Source organism: Chinchilla lanigera, unplaced genomic scaffold (assembly GCF_000276665.1).
Source record: "Chinchilla lanigera isolate Chin_1 unplaced genomic scaffold, ChiLan1.0 scaffold00030, whole genome shotgun sequence".
Classification (NCBI taxonomy): Eukaryota; Metazoa; Chordata; class Mammalia; order Rodentia; family Chinchillidae; genus Chinchilla; species Chinchilla lanigera.
In genome coordinates this window covers 23,636,856-23,653,589 of record NW_004955431.1, presented here as the reverse complement: position 1 = coordinate 23,653,589, position 16,734 = coordinate 23,636,856, and the positions used below count along the sequence as shown (strand labels likewise).

At 46.7% G+C, this 16,734-nt stretch overlaps 1 protein-coding gene across 1 annotated transcript; it reads left to right on the top strand.

The window, feature by feature from the left end:
* Nucleotides 1-1,851: 1,851 nt before the first annotated feature.
* On the top strand, nt 1,852-12,815 carry Prdx3 (peroxiredoxin 3). Its single transcript, XM_005387887.2, has 7 exons — nt 1,852-1,954; nt 3,115-3,250; nt 6,454-6,595; nt 7,384-7,519; nt 8,233-8,336; nt 11,378-11,543; nt 11,920-12,815. Exons 1-7 carry the CDS (start codon nt 1,919-1,921, stop codon nt 11,971-11,973), a joined length of 774 nt encoding a protein of 257 aa, XP_005387944.1. The 5' UTR covers nt 1,852-1,918; the 3' UTR covers nt 11,974-12,815.
* Nucleotides 12,816-16,734: the final 3,919 nt, after the last annotated feature.

The window sequence follows — 16,734 nt, the reverse complement described above, 5'->3', positions numbered from 1 at the left end:
TTTACAGATGTTTTCAAGGTCATTCAGTTCTAGTATTTATCATTATTTCATTTCTTTTTGTGGCTGTGTAATATTCTATTATAGGCATGATTTTGAGCTCCAACTGCACGGTCCCCTTTCATTTTTAACCATCTGCTCAACATATACATAGATGCACCAAGTAAGCACAAGGCAGGTGCTGAAGCAAAATGGCTGGAAACATGTTTCCTTTTGCCTAAGGCAGTGCTTTCCAAAGCAGGGTACAGGTTCCTGGGGTAGCGCTTGGTGGTACCTGAGACAGATTTGGGGAATAAACTGCAGTGGGAACGGAGAATGAAAATAAATAACACCAAATCTCTGTGTGAGAGAGGTGTGGCTTTATTTTTTTGTTGTTTTTGTTCTGTGTCTGTGTGTGTGTGTGCGTGTGTGTTTATCTGCGTGCACACTAGGGATCAAACCCAGGGCCTTGTGCATGCAAGGTAAGTGATCTACCACTGAGCTAAACACCTCAGCCCATGAGAAGGTTATTGTCTTTTTAATTCTCTTCTGTCCTGACTATATCAACAGGCTGGGTTTATGTGGGGGTACCAGGTCTCTGACCACCCCTCTCGTGCTCCCTTTTTAACAAAAACTTCAGACTTTCAGCAGACAATTGTATCTACCTGGAATTTTATGACATTTTAGTGTAATACATTTATTTTAAATTACCTTCTATGTAGCCGGACGTGGTGGCCCACGCCTGTAATCCCAGCACTTGGGAGGCTGAGGCAAGAGGATCATTGCGAGTTCAAGACCAGCCTGGGCTACATAAGTGAGCTCAAGGCCAGCCTGAACTGCATAGTGAAATCCTGTCTCAAAAAGACAAAATAAATAAATAAATTACCTTCTATTTGTAATGAGTTGTGTAAGGCTTTTCCATTTAAGTAATTTAACATTTTCCTTTAAATAAATTCATTTGCTTTGTGTGTGTGTGTATGTGTGTATGCGTGTGTGTATTATTAGGGATTGAACCAAGGGGTGTTCTACCACAAAGCTACACCTCTAGTCCCTTTGATTTTGTATTTTGCCACCTCTCCTGGGTTATTTAAATTTTTAAAACTGAATTAGTTTAAAGTAAATAGTAATACACAGATGATGTGCAGATTTGAGAAACTAAATTTGCAGTGCAATGATGGATGTTTGAAAGCACAGACTTAGAGACTGCAATTTGTCACATTTACTGTGAAGCTACTGAGGGGTTTTCATTTATGATTGATGTACTGCTTCAGAGTACTGTGTTCACCACTGAGCACCTTTTTATAGACAAAAAAATTTTTAATGTCTGTAATCCTCTAATTTTGGGAAGAGTGGCCGAAACGAAAGCACACACACACACAATTCCAAAGGCTTTCAGACAAACAAGCCTTTGCTATATCTGAACCCCTTTGCTTATTAATGGACGTGTAATCCCAGCACTCTGGGAGGCTGAGGCAGGAGGATTACAAATTCGAGCCCGGTCTGGGCAAGTTAGCGGTTCAGAGAGAGCCTGTCTCAAAATAAAAATAAATAAATAAAGGGATGGGAATGTAGCTCAGTGTGAAGGTCCTGGGTTCAATCCTCAGTAGCGGGAGGGGATTAGTTCAACTTTTGAACAGGCAGAAGCCAAAAGGCTCTTCCTGAAGCCTGAATAGGAAACGGACCTTTCATAGACAAAATAGAAGCAATAATCCACACAAGGCGAATTTAACAACAAAAATTTCGTACGAAATGTGGAAATAAATATCCACATCCTCGCCTGGCTTAGCTTTTCTTAAGTTAGGGCGACAACCAGGAACACAAGCGTTCAGCAGTTCCAAGACGGACACAAGGACGTCCCCTCGGGCTCCTCCCGGCCCCGCCCACCCCGAGACCCCGCCCCTCGTCGTAGGCTCCGCCCCCGGCGGCTCCGCGTGCACTGAAGATGGCGGCTGCGGCAGCAAGGTTGCTCCGGGGCTCGGTGAGTGGCTGCTGGTGGTGACGGGCGCGGAGACACTGCGATGGCTTCCGATCTGCTTCCCAGAGAGGATCGTGCTCCCCTGGTCCCCACTCGCCCTCGCGGAGGGTGTCATCGGCTAACAGATCGAGCGGCCTCCTCCTTTAGGAAGGCTCCTGCGCCTGCGCCGTGACCTCCCCCCCACGTCCCTGCCCCAGGTCCACCCCGAGCCCCCTGCTGCCCGAGTTGCGGTCCCCGGCCCCATCTGCACCCAGGTCCCGGCCCTGGCGCTGGAAGGAGGCGTCCTGGTCCCACTTTGTCACCGACTCTGACCTTGGGCAAGTGACTCGGGCTTTCCGCACCTCGATTTGCTCTCCTTCCTTCTGGATGTTAAGTGGTGCCTGTCTGCATCATGGCGTTGCTGTAGGCACCTTCTGAAGCGCTGGGTGGAAACAAAGTGCTACAGTAACCAAAGCCGCGTTCTGCTCCCACCCCCTCGCCCTTCTCCGCAGTTACCCACGCTTCCCTCCTTTCTGATCGAAATGTCAGTGCAGGCCCTTTCTCCTTCCTGTGTCATGCTGGACATACAAGTTGAGCATGCGTTTCTCTCGCGCCCTGTCCGAACTTTTCCAGAGGCTGAACTTTGCTCTACTTGTTTGCTTATCTGTTGGGTTGGAAGGCCTTGTCTTTCTGAGGAAAACCTTGACATGATAGAATGCCCGCAGCAGATAATGCAGGGAAAGAGTTTAAACACGCAGGGCCTGACAAAGGCTCCCTGACTTTTTAACGCTCGGTGTTTCTATTAGAGCATGGAGTTTTTGGTTCATGAGTTTTACAGTTGTTTTACAGTTCCTCTGTTTTGCAGTCCTGCAAGAGAAAGAAGTGGAAGATGGGGGCTGGGGATTTAGCTCAGCGGCAAAAGCGCCTGCCTGGCAAGCGCAAGGTCGTGAGTTCGGTTCCCGGTACCGGAGAAAAACCAAAAAAAAAAAAAAAAAAAAAAAAAAAAAAGAAAGAAGTGGAAGAGAATGTTAAGAACATGGAGACTCAATCCGTGCTCTTGGAACTATTGGGTCTGGTATTTGGTTCACAGGGACAAGGACAGCCGGGGCCACCATCGGCACAATGCCCCTTCAGCAGGGCCAGCCTGCAGTTACCCTTCCTAATATAAAGTATTTCCTTTCCAGGTTGCTCGACACATGAGCACAATTTCTCGGGGCATTTCTGCCTCCGCAGGCCTTGGACCTGTTGCTTCTAGAAGAACATGCTTGACAAACACACTGTGGTCTGGGGCTCCTCAAGCCAAATTCACCTTCAGCACCAGTAAGTGTTAGACCTTGATTGGACTCAGGTAAAGGGAACATAATTCATCAGCACTGCTAGGACGGTAGCTCTGTGGTTTGTTTTCGTGATGCTGGGGTTAACACCCAGGGCCTTGTGCAAGGAAGGCAAGAACCCTACCACTGAGCCACATCCCCAGCCCAGGACAGTAGCTCTAAATCCCGGCTATTCATTAGACTCCCCTCAGAGCTTTCAGAACTATAGCATGAAGATGTGGGGAAATTCCAGATCCAGGGGGAGTTGGCTCCAAACACTGATCAGTTGACCTCCTCAAAACTTTAAAATCTACCCATTGGAAAAGATGAAGCAGAAAATGAATAGACAAGCTGTATAGCCTAGGAGAAAATAATTAGAAAGTGTATATTTAACAAAGGGATTATTATCTAAGACATCTAAAGAATTACAACTCAGCTAGGCCTTGTGGCAGTACACATCTATAACCCCAGTACTCTGGGAGGCTGAGGCAGGAGGATCATGAATTCAAGCTCTGCTTGACTAACTGAGCAACTTAGTGAGACCTTGTCTCAAAAACAAAAATTAAAATAAAAAAGGGCTGAGGATATGTAGCCCAGTGTGAAGGCCCTGTGCTCAGTCCCCAGTGCCACAAACAAAACAAAACAAAACAAAAACCGCTCAAGAATAAAAAGACAACTGGATAAAATAAATAAATGGAAACAGCACTACCCCGGTCTCACCTCCAAATAAAGGTCAGTCTCTGGGATATGACAAGGACTTCAGTATTTTTTAAAGAGATCTGGGGGTGGGGAAAGATGAGAGGAATTGGAGAAGAAAGGGAACTAAAAAAGATAAAGATGTGAGATGTGTATATGCCAGTTCCTCACAAGGAACACATTTATTGTGTGTTGCAAACATATTGTGTACTGATGAAGAAAAAATCAAGCCAAAACCTCACTGAGTAATACTAATGTGCAGCCAAGGTTGAGAATCAGTAGGGCATACGCACTATGTCAGATTTCTTCATTGGCTGCCAGAGCTTTTACTCCTCTGTGTCCAGGTGCTGTGGGTGGAGGATGAACTCTCGTGCCTTTGGGGCCTGCAAGTGTGTGAAGGGGCGTGAATGGTGGGCTGCCTTCAGGGAACCCATCCTGCCTCCTGGCTCCTGCTGGTCTCTAGGGACCCAGAACAGTCCAGGGGCATCCTTGGTGATCATTAGCCGTTTCTTGAGTTTTCTGCTCCACTCTCTGGGCGGTAGCTTTGCCAAGATTGGCCTCAGATAGCCAGCCATAGTAGCGCATGCTTGTAATCCCAGCACTCGGGAGGCTGAGGCAGGAGGATCAGCAGGAGTTTGAGGCCAGCCTGGCCTCCACAGTAAGTTCAAGGTCAGCCTGAATTACATAGTGAGAACTTGCCTTAAAAAAAAAAAAAAAAAAGGAGCAATCAGCTTCAGATACCAGTGGTGCTTAAATATCTCCTTTAGATTTGCCTTATGTTTCAAAAGCAAGTATTTAATGCACCATGGTTTGGGAGAATATATAATGGGGTTTCTTGGTGAAATGTTCTTTTAAAATTGCATAATTTAGGCCAGGCATGGTGGCGCACACCTGTAATGCCAGCACTCAGTAGGCTGAGGCAGGAGGATCGTTGTGAGTTCGAGACTAGCCTGGGCTACAAAGGGAGCTCAAGGCCAGCCTGAACTGCATAGCAAGACCTTGTCTCAAAAAGACCAAAAAAATAAATAAATAAAATTGCATAATTTAATAAGTATTTCCAGTAATGAATGGGTGCCATAGGCGTCAGACTTGCCTCCATTGGTCCCAAGCTTCCACCTGCAAGAGCACCTCTTGTATCTGGCATGATGGTCCTAGACAGTTTGGCACTGGGTCCCCTTTGTCCTTCATCCCACGGAGAAGCAAGCAAGCCCTCTCCAGGTGTTTTGTGTATTTGTTTTGGTGTAGATTGAACTCAGGGCCTCATGCACGCAGGCCTGTCCTGTCCCACTGCGCTGCACCCCCAGCCCTCCTCTCCAGTTTTAGCCTTTTTTTCTTGTTTTCTCTGCCATACCTCAGCACCTCTCACTGAGATAACGGAAATCACCACGGAAGGAGTCTCATTCTCCTGCCAGACTAATCTTCCTGAAGACAGCTGTCTCCTCTATGTCACCTCCCTAAAAACCTCCCCTGACTCCCTGTAATCTCTTCCCTGAAGACCCAGCTCAGCTGCCTGATACTGAAGGGCCTACTTGGCCTCCCTTGGGCCACTCTTGGTGTGCGCCCCACCCTCTTCCCTCATACCCTTTGACTCTGTTACAATCAAACCGTGTGCCTTCCTCCCACCACTCTTCCTGCCATTCCTCTATTCCCTTTGCCCTCTCGCATGTAGACTTGACAAAATCTAACTTTTCAAATCCATCTCCAGCTGGGGTGGTGGTGCATGCCTAGCACTCTGGAGGCTGAGGCAGGAAGATCATCATGATTTTGAAGCCAGCCTGGGCTGCATAGTGAGTTCAAGGCCAGCCTGAAATACATTAAAAAATAAAATAAAATTAAAAAAAAATTAAAAGACATCTGCAAGTCTTTTGTCTTTCTTAATCCCATCCTAACTCCATCTTTGCTCTCTTTGTCTTCCTCTTTTTGGTTTCCATAGCACTTCTTCTTTGTTTTTGTTTTTTGAGGCAGAGTCTCTCTGTGTAGTTCAAGCTGGCCTCGAACTCACTGTGTAGCCCAGTCTATCCTCAAACTAATGGCGATCCTCCTGCCTCAGCCGCCTGAGTGCTGAGATTATAGGGGTGTGCCATCATGCCCCACTATTTTAGCACTTCTTTTATTTTTGTTTTGCTTTCTTTTTGTTCTGTTCTTGAAATTTCTCCATAGCATTTTGAATTAAATTTGTACATCTAGAATTATGGAAAGAAAAATTATTATTCCTTTTTTTGGGGGGGTTTTGCCTTTTTTTTTCAATATTGGAGATTGACCCTAGGACCTTTGCACTGAGCTAGATTTTGAGACAAGGTATTGTTAATTCATGAAGTTGCCCAAGTTGGAGTTGAACTTGCAATCCTCCTACCTTACTGTTCCTAAAATATATAGTTGAATTGAATCTTTTCATTGACTTCTGCCAGGAAACACTTGATATTGTGAATTATATAAATTTATGAGTTTAAGAAAAATTAATGGGTGCTTGGCGTTGTGAAAGATGATCCATGTCTCCGTGCGGGTTTTTTCCAGGTTCCTTGAGCCACGCTCCTGCCGTCACCCAGCACGCACCCTCTTTTAAGGGCACAGCTGTTGTCAATGGAGAATTCAAAGAGCTAAGCCTTGAGGACTTTAAGGGGAAATATTTGGTGCTTTTCTTCTATCCTTTGGATTTGTAAGTGTAATTTCTACAGTGCTTTCACGTCATTTTGAAAGCAAGCACAGATCCGCAGTGAAAGTCCCTCTGCTTGTTAAGGGCTGGCTTCTTTCTGACCCCTTTGCAGCTGACTCACAAACAGAAGCTTGGGGGGTACCTTTTCAAGGGTAATTTTCTTCTTTTTTTTTTTTTAACAAAAGGAGGTTTATCTTGGCTTGTTTTGGGGGCCCGTGTTGAGTCACCTAGTGACGTCCACCTTACTGGCAGAGTCCTGAGGTGGCACAGAGCACCACATGGCCAGGAACAGAGAGTGCATCACTTCTCTCTTACAAAGCCACCAGTAGGGGTCACGGTTGTTCCACCCTGCTGACCCTGTCTAATCCTACTCACCTAGCACTGGATTACGTTTGCACCCTTTAAGGTAAGGTAGAGTTTTAATATGGCTCTATCTCCTGTGCATTGGAGCAGTGGTTCCCAAAGCTGACTTTGAGGTTTTCACTTTCTGGTCAGAAACAAGAAAAGTAAGGATTATAAGATGAGTTCTTAGGAAATGTATTGTTCTAATTTTAAATTCCTGTTTCTAGGCTAGGCGTGGTGGCATACCCCTGTAATCCCAGCACTTGGGAGGCTGAGGCAGGCAGATCAATGCAAGTTCAAGACCAGCCTGGGCTCCAAAGGGAGCTTAAGGCCAGCCTGAACTGCATAGTGAGACCCTGTCTCAAAAAGACCAAAAAAAAAAAAAAAAAAAAAAAGTTCCTGTTTCTATTTTCTGATCCAACTCTCCACTTCTTTTTTTTTTTTTTAAGCACCTTTGTGTGTCCTACAGAAATTGTTGCTTTCAGTGACAAAGCCAATGAGTTTCACGATGTGAACTGTGAAGTTGTTGCAGTTTCCGTGGATTCCCACTTTACTCATCTCGCCTGGATCAATACACCAAGGAAGGTATACCGACATGCACCTTCCCTCGCATTCGTGAATCACAAGTTTGAGGCCAACCTGGGCTACATAGTGAGTTCATGGTCAGCCTGAACTGCATAGTGAGACCCTGTGTCAAAAAAAGAATTAGCAAAAGAATGATCTGTAGTGTCAGCTGGGTTCAAATCCTGCCTCTGTGCCTTTCTGGCTATGACCTGAAGAAAGGGACTTAACTTTCATGTGCATGGCTATGGTATTAGTATCTACTCCAGAATGGTTACAGGGAGGAAATGAGTTAACAGAAAGAAATCACTTGGTTCAGTTCCTGTTACTATGTTACCCTTAGGGTTGGTCTCAAACATTGTAACATAGTCGAGAATGTTGCCAGATTGCTGGGGGTGCCACACACAGGTTATCCCAGCTACTCAGGAGGCTGAGGCAGTAGGATGGCAAGTTCAGAGCCGACCCGGGCAATTTAGCAAAACCCTGTCTCCAAATAAAATTTTACAAAGGGGCTTGGGATGTAGATCAGTGGTAAAATGTTTCTCTAGCATGCATGGGCCCAGTCCATAACACTGAGAAAAGAACAAAGAAAAGAGGAAGAGATTGGGGTATAACTCGGTAAGAGAGTGCTTGCCCAGCATGTGCAAGGTCCTGGGTTCAATCCCTAGCACCACCACCACCGCAACAAGAAATGGGGAAGCCAGCACAGCTCCTTAGTCATGTTTGCATTTCTGTAGAGCGGCGGTTTGGGCCACATGAACATTGCGCTTTTGTCGGATTTAACTAAAGAAATTTCCCGGGACTACGGTGTGCTGTTGGAAGGTCCTGGCATTGCACTCAGGTAAGAGTCTGTTCCTTACGCTACTTCTTCAGTACATAATGGTTTTGGTAAAGCATATTTTTGGTTGCTGGTGTTGTTTTTCTATTTGTTTGGTCTTTTTAAATTTTTAATTTCATTTGTTTGTTTTGGTAATTTATTTATTTTTTTTATTTCGAGGCAGAATCTTGCTGTGTAGTTCAGACTGGCCTTGAACTCACTATGTAGGCCAGCCTCGAACTGACAGTGATCCTCCTGTCTCAGCCTCCTAAGCGCTGGGATTGTAGGCGTGTGCCACCATGCCCAACTGGTAAAACACCTTTTAAAACAAAAAGCTTCTTAATTTTAGTGTGCATCAGTTCTGATGAAATCCTCCTGAAGGGCTGGCAGATTTTCAGAAGTGTCAACCCAGCTTGGTGATGCACGCCTGTAACTCTGGGAGGCTGAGGCAAGAGGATGCCAAGCTGGAGCCCCACCTGGGCAACTTTAGCAAGACTGTGTCTCAAAATGAAAAATAAAAAAAGGGCTGGGTCTGTAGCTTGGTGAGAATGCCCTGCATTCAATCTCCAGTATGACAAAACAGAAAAGAGAGGGAGGAAGAGAGGGCTAAGCACGTGTACTGTGCTCGCCATCTGGGTCTCTTCCTGGAGGAGGGTATCTGTGTCTTCATGGTCACGCTGCTCCGTTCTCTCTAACCAGCTGGGACCCTTCCTCCAGAGCCTGTCCTCATCAGACTGCTTAGACAAGGCTCTACCAGGGAAGAGGCTATGCCTGGAGCGGTGCCAGTCTTCTACAGGCCCTGAGATCAGTCAAGCCTGGGTGTGAATTTTTTTTGGGGGGGTGGTGGCTTTTGAAGGCATCTACTTAATGGCTGTGACTTTGGGCAGTTGCTGGCCTCTCGGAGCCCCAGTTTTCCCATAAATGACGTGAAGAGTACCTCCCAGGCTGGTGGTGAGGACTGCACAGGAGAAGCAGCTGGAGTTCTTGGCAGAGTTCCTTGCGGCCAGTGCAGCTAATGCTCTCTCTCAGAATGTCTTTCCACCCTTGGTCATTCTGTGGATAAACTGTTGCAGTCTCTTCCAAGTGTGAAAGGCTCTCAGCCCCCTGCCTTCCTCTTCGGGACAGGAAGAGGCCAGAGAGCTAACATCTTGAAGTCGGCTGAGAACAGAAATAGGGCAGCAGGACTTGAGCTCGGGAAGGGAGAGAGGGCCCCACCTTGAGGGGCCCACAGCTCTCTGGGGCATCTTGAACCCAGCTCTCCTGCTCTCTCCTAGCTGGCCTCTGCCCCCTCTTGAGTGACACTGGGGGTCTTGGTGCTGGGCGGCCCCAGGAGCTCATCAGACTTGTGTGGACCTGAGGAGAGACCCTCTTCCTTGAATAAGGCCCGCCTCCCTCCTCAGACTTCGCAGTGGCAGGAGAAGGAGCGGGCAGCCCTTCCTCCTGCTGGGGTCTGACTGATTCGGTTACTCCTGCCATTTCAGTGTAGGGGTCAGCAGGGAGGGAGTCTGGGTCTGGCTAGGAGTTAGTCTCTCCGGAGCCTGTGGGCTCTACTCACCCGCAGCTCTGCCTCTGCCGCTGGAGCCCAGCTGACTTCCCTTCTAGGAGCAGACAGCAGACCCAGCTCTGCCTCAGAGCCCAGGCTTCCAACCAGGTGGGGTGCTGCATGCATGTAAGCCCAGCTGCTTGGGAGGATGAGGCAGCATTTGAGGTCAGGCTGCGCAACTTAGTGAGACTCTGTCTTTAAAAAAGCGTCCCATCCCTTCCCAAGGAGAGGGCTGCGGATATAGCTCATTGCACCCTGAGTTCAATGTCATGTACTGCAGAAAGAAAAGAAAAAGTAGGAGCTAGAACCCCAGATGCCAGGCCCAGGGGAAGGGAAAAATCCTTTTCTACTTTGCGTGTTCTTTAACTTTGCTTTTTCCCTGCATGATTTTTCTTTTTTTTTTTTTTTTGGTCTTTTTGAGACAGGGTCTCTGTATGGAGTTCAGCTGGCCTTGAGCTCACTTTGTAGCCCAGGCTGGTCTCAGACTCACAATGATCCTCCTGCCTCAGCCTCCCGAATGCTGAGATTACAGGTGTGTGCCACCATGCCTGGTTCCCTGATGATTAACACTTAGAGTTCTCACATTCTTTTAAAATGGACTGTTAAAAAGCCCCGGGTCAGCTGGGTGTGGTGGCGCATGCCTGTAATCCCAGCACTCAGAAGGCTGAGGCAGGAGGCTGAGGTAGGAGACTTACTGAGTTCAAGGCCAGCCTGAACTGCATAGTGAAACCCTTTCTCACAAAGATCAAAAAAAGACCCACAGGTCATGGTCCCTGCAGTACAGAAGATGCAGACAGATGGTGGGGCAGTCGTCCCCTGGCATCGCTGCTCAGCGATGAGCATGGGTGTCTGCTCCATGTGGACTTGGGGCCAGCATACTCTTCCCACGTATCGTTTCCCAGGGAACGTCCCCTCATTTACCCAAGGGTCCATCTATTTAATAAATATTGGATGTCAGGTGAGGTGGTGCACGCCTATAATCCCAGCACTTGGGAGGCTGAGGCGAGAGGATTGTTGCGAGTTCTAGACCAGCCTGGGCTACAAAGTGAGCTCAAGGCCAGCCTGAACTCCATAGGGAGAACCTGTCTCAAAAGACAAATACATACATACATATAGAGAAAATATATTTCTGTCCCTTCCCGTTTGCCTACAGTTTCTTACCAGGATTTGATGCAGCAGCCTAAAGGATGCTTGCTAAGTCACCAATAAAGATGCCATTACACTCTCCAGTTCTATGACTTTCCGATACTGTATGTGACACTCACTCAGGGCACAACTGTGAATTACAGAGGGGACCACACTCTGTTTTCCATGGTGGCCCGCTCCAGTGCTGCCGTTATGAAGGCATCTGTCATTAATAAGGGATGAGAGGCTTTTCGTACAACAATGGAAACCTCAATGTTAAGCATAGGACAAAACTTAATAAATGTTATATTAAAAGGAAAATGAAAGACAAAAGAGTAGAGCTTGGACAGTGAATTCTGGTACTAGTAGGTACTCATGTGAATAAATTCTGACGCAGAGGTCTCTTCATAATCGACCCCAATGGAGTCATCAAGCATCTGAGCGTCAATGATCTCCCAGTGGGCCGAAGCGTGGAAGAGACCCTCCGCTTGGTGAAGGCATTCCAGTTTGTGGAAACGCACGGAGAAGTCTGCCCAGCGAACTGGACACCAGATTCCCCTACAGTAGGTTCTTCTTCCCAAAGCAGTGGGATCTCAGAGTCCCAGGTCCTCTGCCTCAAGATTGTGTGCAGATGGGAGCAGCCATGGGGCTTGGGGGGTGGGAGTTAGAGAGCTGGAGACCAGGGAGGCTGTTTTCATCTGCTTCCATCAGGGCCAGGGATATAGGTCAGTGGCACAGGCGCCTGCATGGCAATTGCGAGGTCCTGAGTTCAATTCCCAGTACTAATAAATAAGTAAACATTAACTTTCATCCACGTGTTTTGAAGGAAACAGACCAATCTTGGAAAAAGCTTTAGATTAAAAATCAGAAACTTTTTAGGTCAGATTTGAAACCATTTTTGCAAAGTTGTTGCCCAATTAAATGTTTTTGTATTTTCAGATCAAGCCAAGTCCAACGGCTTCCAAAGAGTACTTCGAGAAGGTCCATCAGTAGATACCCATGTGCACCTACAGCTCCTCCAGCCAGAAAAGAGCCACAACCAGAAGCCCTTAGGCATTTCAAAGATGATTATTTATAGACGGCAAAAGCGCAATTATGCTTGTACTTAGAAATAGTACTCTGAATGTTCTGTTTTTGTAGCACTGGCTAAGGCTTTCAAAAGGTGATCAGTTGCTAACCTCAAGAGACCTTCCTTACTGGGGCACCTCCACAGCTAGCGGAGTTCTACAGAAAGCCTAGTCCCATCTCTTAGATCATGTCCTCAGTCGGTAAAGAAAGCGCTCTTCTTTCTTACCCTTCCTTGAACCATTGTTGACACCAAAGTAGTACCATGTGCACTGAAGGCTTCTGATCAAGAGTCCTGAAATTTTCTTCTTGAATTTCTTCATATTTTTAAACTGAACTTTCTTTTAAGGGGACAAAGATTATAGTCTTAGGTTGTCAGCATTTGAAGTGGATGTGTATGTGATGGAAATGAATGTGAACCATGTTACTGAAACTACAGTGGCTTACTGATCATGCATGATACCCATCCCCGAGATTTATACATTAGCATAGTTATTTTTGCGCCGGGGTATAGTTCAGCAGCATAAGCACCTGCCTGGCAAGCGCAAGGTCCTGAGTTCGATTCCCGGTACCAAAAAAAAAAATTATATAGTTATTTTACTCATTTCATTCGTGAACTGGCTGTCTACCTATATTCCTACATATTGATTAGGTATAACTGTAAAGGCCATAAATTTAATTCCTTGGTTCAATATGAATGAATTTTGAAATCAATGTAATTTCTTTCTTTCTTGAAGCATTCAATGTAAGAATAAACATATTTTAAAATATTTCCATGTTTAACATCATTAGCTGTTGGTTCTGCTTCTGGGGCTCTGCTGTTCCTTTTTGATTATGGCAACAGCATTTATTGGGCATTTACCTCAAGGTCACACAGGTGGGTCACAGATGATGTCATACTCAGGGAACTCGTCCAGGGGCAAGATGGACATGGGGTCACTTGATTTCAGTAAGTCCTTAATGCCAGCCGTGTGCCAGGCACTGCTTTGGAGGCACAAGTGGGGCGAATAGACGGAGCCCTGTGTTTATGCACTTACATTCAGGAGCAGGGAGCAGATTTGCCACAGTGTGGTCTAGCTGAGGGGTGGTAACTATATCCTGGGCCTTTTTGAAATTCTCAGTAATTTTTCAGGAGCTGGGGTGGAGTCACTTAGCATTCAGGAAGCCTTGGGCCCCATCTCTGGCAGTACAAAAGGTTTTTTTTTTTTTTTTGGTTTCTTGATACAGTCTTGCTGTGTAGTGCAGGCTGGCTTTGAACCCACTATGTAGCCCAGGCTGGCCTCAAAGCTGGCCTCGAACTTGTGGTGATCCTCCTGCCTCAGCCTCCTAAGTGCTGGGATTACAGGCATGTGCCACCAGGCCCCAGGTTATTTTTGGGTTTTTTTGTGACACGGTGTCACTATGTAGCCCAGGTTGGCTTTGAACTTTTGATCCTCCTGCTTCAAAATTTTCTGAATGTGAGGTACCACATTTTCATTTTTCACTAGGCCACACAAATTATGTAGCTAGCCCAGATTGCCCAGTACCCGGTACACAAGTGTTTAGAGGTAATGTCCACCAGGTAGGCCAGATGGCATCCCAGCACTGGGGAGGCAGAGGCGGAGGATAACCACGTGTTCGAGGCCAGCCCGGGCTACATAATGAAATCCTGTCTCCAAAAAACCAAAAATAAAAATTAAAAAAAAGTTTGTGCACCCTGTGCTCAGGATAAGGCGCGTCGGAGGCTGTGAAGGACCGTGCCCGTCGCTTCGCTGCTTACAGGGTCTTCCCAGCAGGTGCCACAGGTGACCCCTCCCTGCCGGGAAACACCAGGCTCCCCCAGACGCCCTGGAGAGGCGCCCCGGTCTGGAATTGGACCGGAACACTGTCGCTGAGACCCGGAGGGCGGGGCACACGTCCGGCCCCTCCCCATGTCTCGCTGGGCGAAGGCCACCAAATTCTGTCCCACCCAGGAAGAGGAAGAGGAGGCGCTGCCCGCCCCGGCCGACTGTGCTCCGGGGATGACCTGGCGCCGAGAGCGCCCGGCAGGGTGACCCTGGACAGGCCACGTGGCTTTCCCGGCCCGGAGACGTCCTTGCCGCGAGCGCCCCTCTCTGTCCCATCCCTGCTCCGCCAGAGGACCCAGGGGAAAGCAGGCTTGCAGGTGGCCAGGGCTGCGGAGGGCGGGCGTCTCTCCAGGTCACTCTCACCAGAGCGCGGTCCTCGCGGAGTCCCCGTCGTACGCCCTGCAGAGCATCGCTTTGGAGAGAAGCAGGGCCTCCCGGAGCTCCTGGCCTCCACCCGTGCAGGGTGACAGTGCCAGCCCGACCTTTGGGAAGCCGCCTGTGGACAGAGGGCAGGCCACACCCCACCCACGCCGCCGAGTGGAGGGCAGCGCTGTCCAACAGAAATAAGATGTGAAGCTCAGTGTTGTAATCCCAGCACCCTGGGAAGCTGAGGCAGGAGGATGACAAGTTTAAACCCAGTTTGGGCGATTTACCGAAGCCTGTCTCCCAGTTTAAAAAAGGGCTGGGGAAATACCTGGGTGAGAAGGCTCCGAGTTCAATTCCCAGGAAGCGGGAGGGGGAGCCACAGAGGTAATTTAATATTTTCTAACAGCCACATTTAAGGAATTTTCTAAAATCTGAAGTGAATTTTTTTCTCGAAGTGAATTTTAATAATGTTCACCTAGCCTGACATAAAAAATAGTAACATTTAAAAATCAAGATATTTCATGTACAGGTATAAAGTCCCTGTGATGAATGTGATCGTTATATGTACCTAAAATGTACCAATAAACCTAATTCAATTTTTTTTTTTGGTTTGGTTTTTTTGAGACAGGGTCTCACTATGCTGTTCACACTGTCTTTTTTGGTTTTTCTTCGGTACCGGGAACCGAACTACAACCTTGCGCTTACCAGGCAGGCGCTTTTGCCGCTGAGCTAAATCCCCAGCCCCTCACCCTGGTCTTGAATTCACTTTGTAGTCTAGGCTGGTCTCGAACTCGCAACGATCCTCCTGCCTCAGCTTCCCAAGTGCTGGGATTATAGGCACTTTGTTTACCAACAAAGACGTGCACCAAAAACCTAATTCATATTTTTTTTTTTGGTACCAGAATCGAACTCAGGACCTTGCACTTGCCAGGCAGGCACTTATGCCCTGAGCTATATCCCCAGCCCTCCTAATTAATTTTTTAAAAAAGAAAAATAGTAACATTTCAACCAGCAATCTAAAAATATAAATGAGATATTTGCACCCTGTTTGGTTATAATTCTCCCAAGTCCAGTGTGTCTGTTATATTACAGCGCACCTCCAACAGCCCAGTCTCATTCATCTGCTCCAGAGCTGGACAACAGGGCTCTCAGGCCTTCTTCTGCATTCTTAGTCTGTTTTTGAATGAGAACCAGGACCTAAGAACCAGGACCTTAAAGCTGGAATAGTTGCCAAATTTGGGGCCTTGCTGGAGCAAACGAAGCCCCCTTTTTCAGCGTGTGAGCTGCTGCCCTTGCTGAAGTGTTTGACTTTACTGCTAGAGTTAAGCCTTACAACAACCTGGAGAGCCAGGAAAGAGATTCAAGGTCACAGAGACATAAAAACATAGGCCCATGTGAACTCCCAAATCTTGGCTTTTAACCCTGAAGGGCAATTTGATCCAGAGTGGTTTTGAGCAGAGAGCTGAGTGATTCCCAATGGTATTGCCTTGAGTACCTTCACCAGCCTTTCTCAGCCTCTACTTCCTCACCTGTAAAATGGGTATTTTGTGAGAATTGCAGGAGATGATTCCTATAAAAGGCAGACCACAAGACAGGGCCTTATTCTTATTTACAGGTATTTACTGTTACTACTACCACATGTTTTTGTTTTTGTGTCAACCTTTTTGGTGCTTTTCTCTGTCTTCAGTCTTTTGTTTGAAGATTTCATCAGTGATTAGAATTACTAGATCTTACACAGATATTGGAAAGCAGGAAGAAAACATTCAAATGGGAAGGGGAACAAGGGAGGAGGGAGGAGGAAGGGAAGAAAGGAAAAAATGGAAACAAAAGTTTTGTAAATGGTGAGAAGAGTTGGAGGGAGTGGAATGGGAAAAAAAGAATTAAGGTATGTTATGTACAGATCCAAATTCCCTATATGAATGTGATCTTTATGTACATAAAAAGTGCACCAGTAAAATTAATTGAAATAAGTTTTTAAAAAGAAAAAATTATTAGATTTATGAATTTGGTCATTTCAGTTGTAAATATTTTCTTGTTTTCAGAGACAAAATGACTTGCGTGTTTTATTTTGAAACTTGAAGATGGTGTGTTCTTTTTCTTTTGGAGTGGGCATGGGAGGTTGGATGGGTGACAGATCAAAGCCTACACCAGTTTAAAGGCCAGGCTGTGTGTGGTGATTGAGAGATTCACAACAAATCTGGGTAACAGGACACAGGGGAAGCTAGGCGCAGCCTCGACTAAGGGGACAGGGAGGAATCTTCATCATGAGGGGACAGTAAGAAAGGGACTGTCACCCACTCACTGGAGCTGTTTTATTTTTAGTTTGTTTTTGTTTTTTGTTTTTTGGTCTTTTTGACTCACTAGGCAGTTCCCCTCATCCCTTATTCCCTTCTTAATAGTTGCCCTTCTATTTCCATCTCTTTTTTTGAGGGGCGTTCTTTTTTTTGAGACAGAGTCTTGCTATGCAGTTCAGGCTGGCCTTGAGCTCACTTTGTAG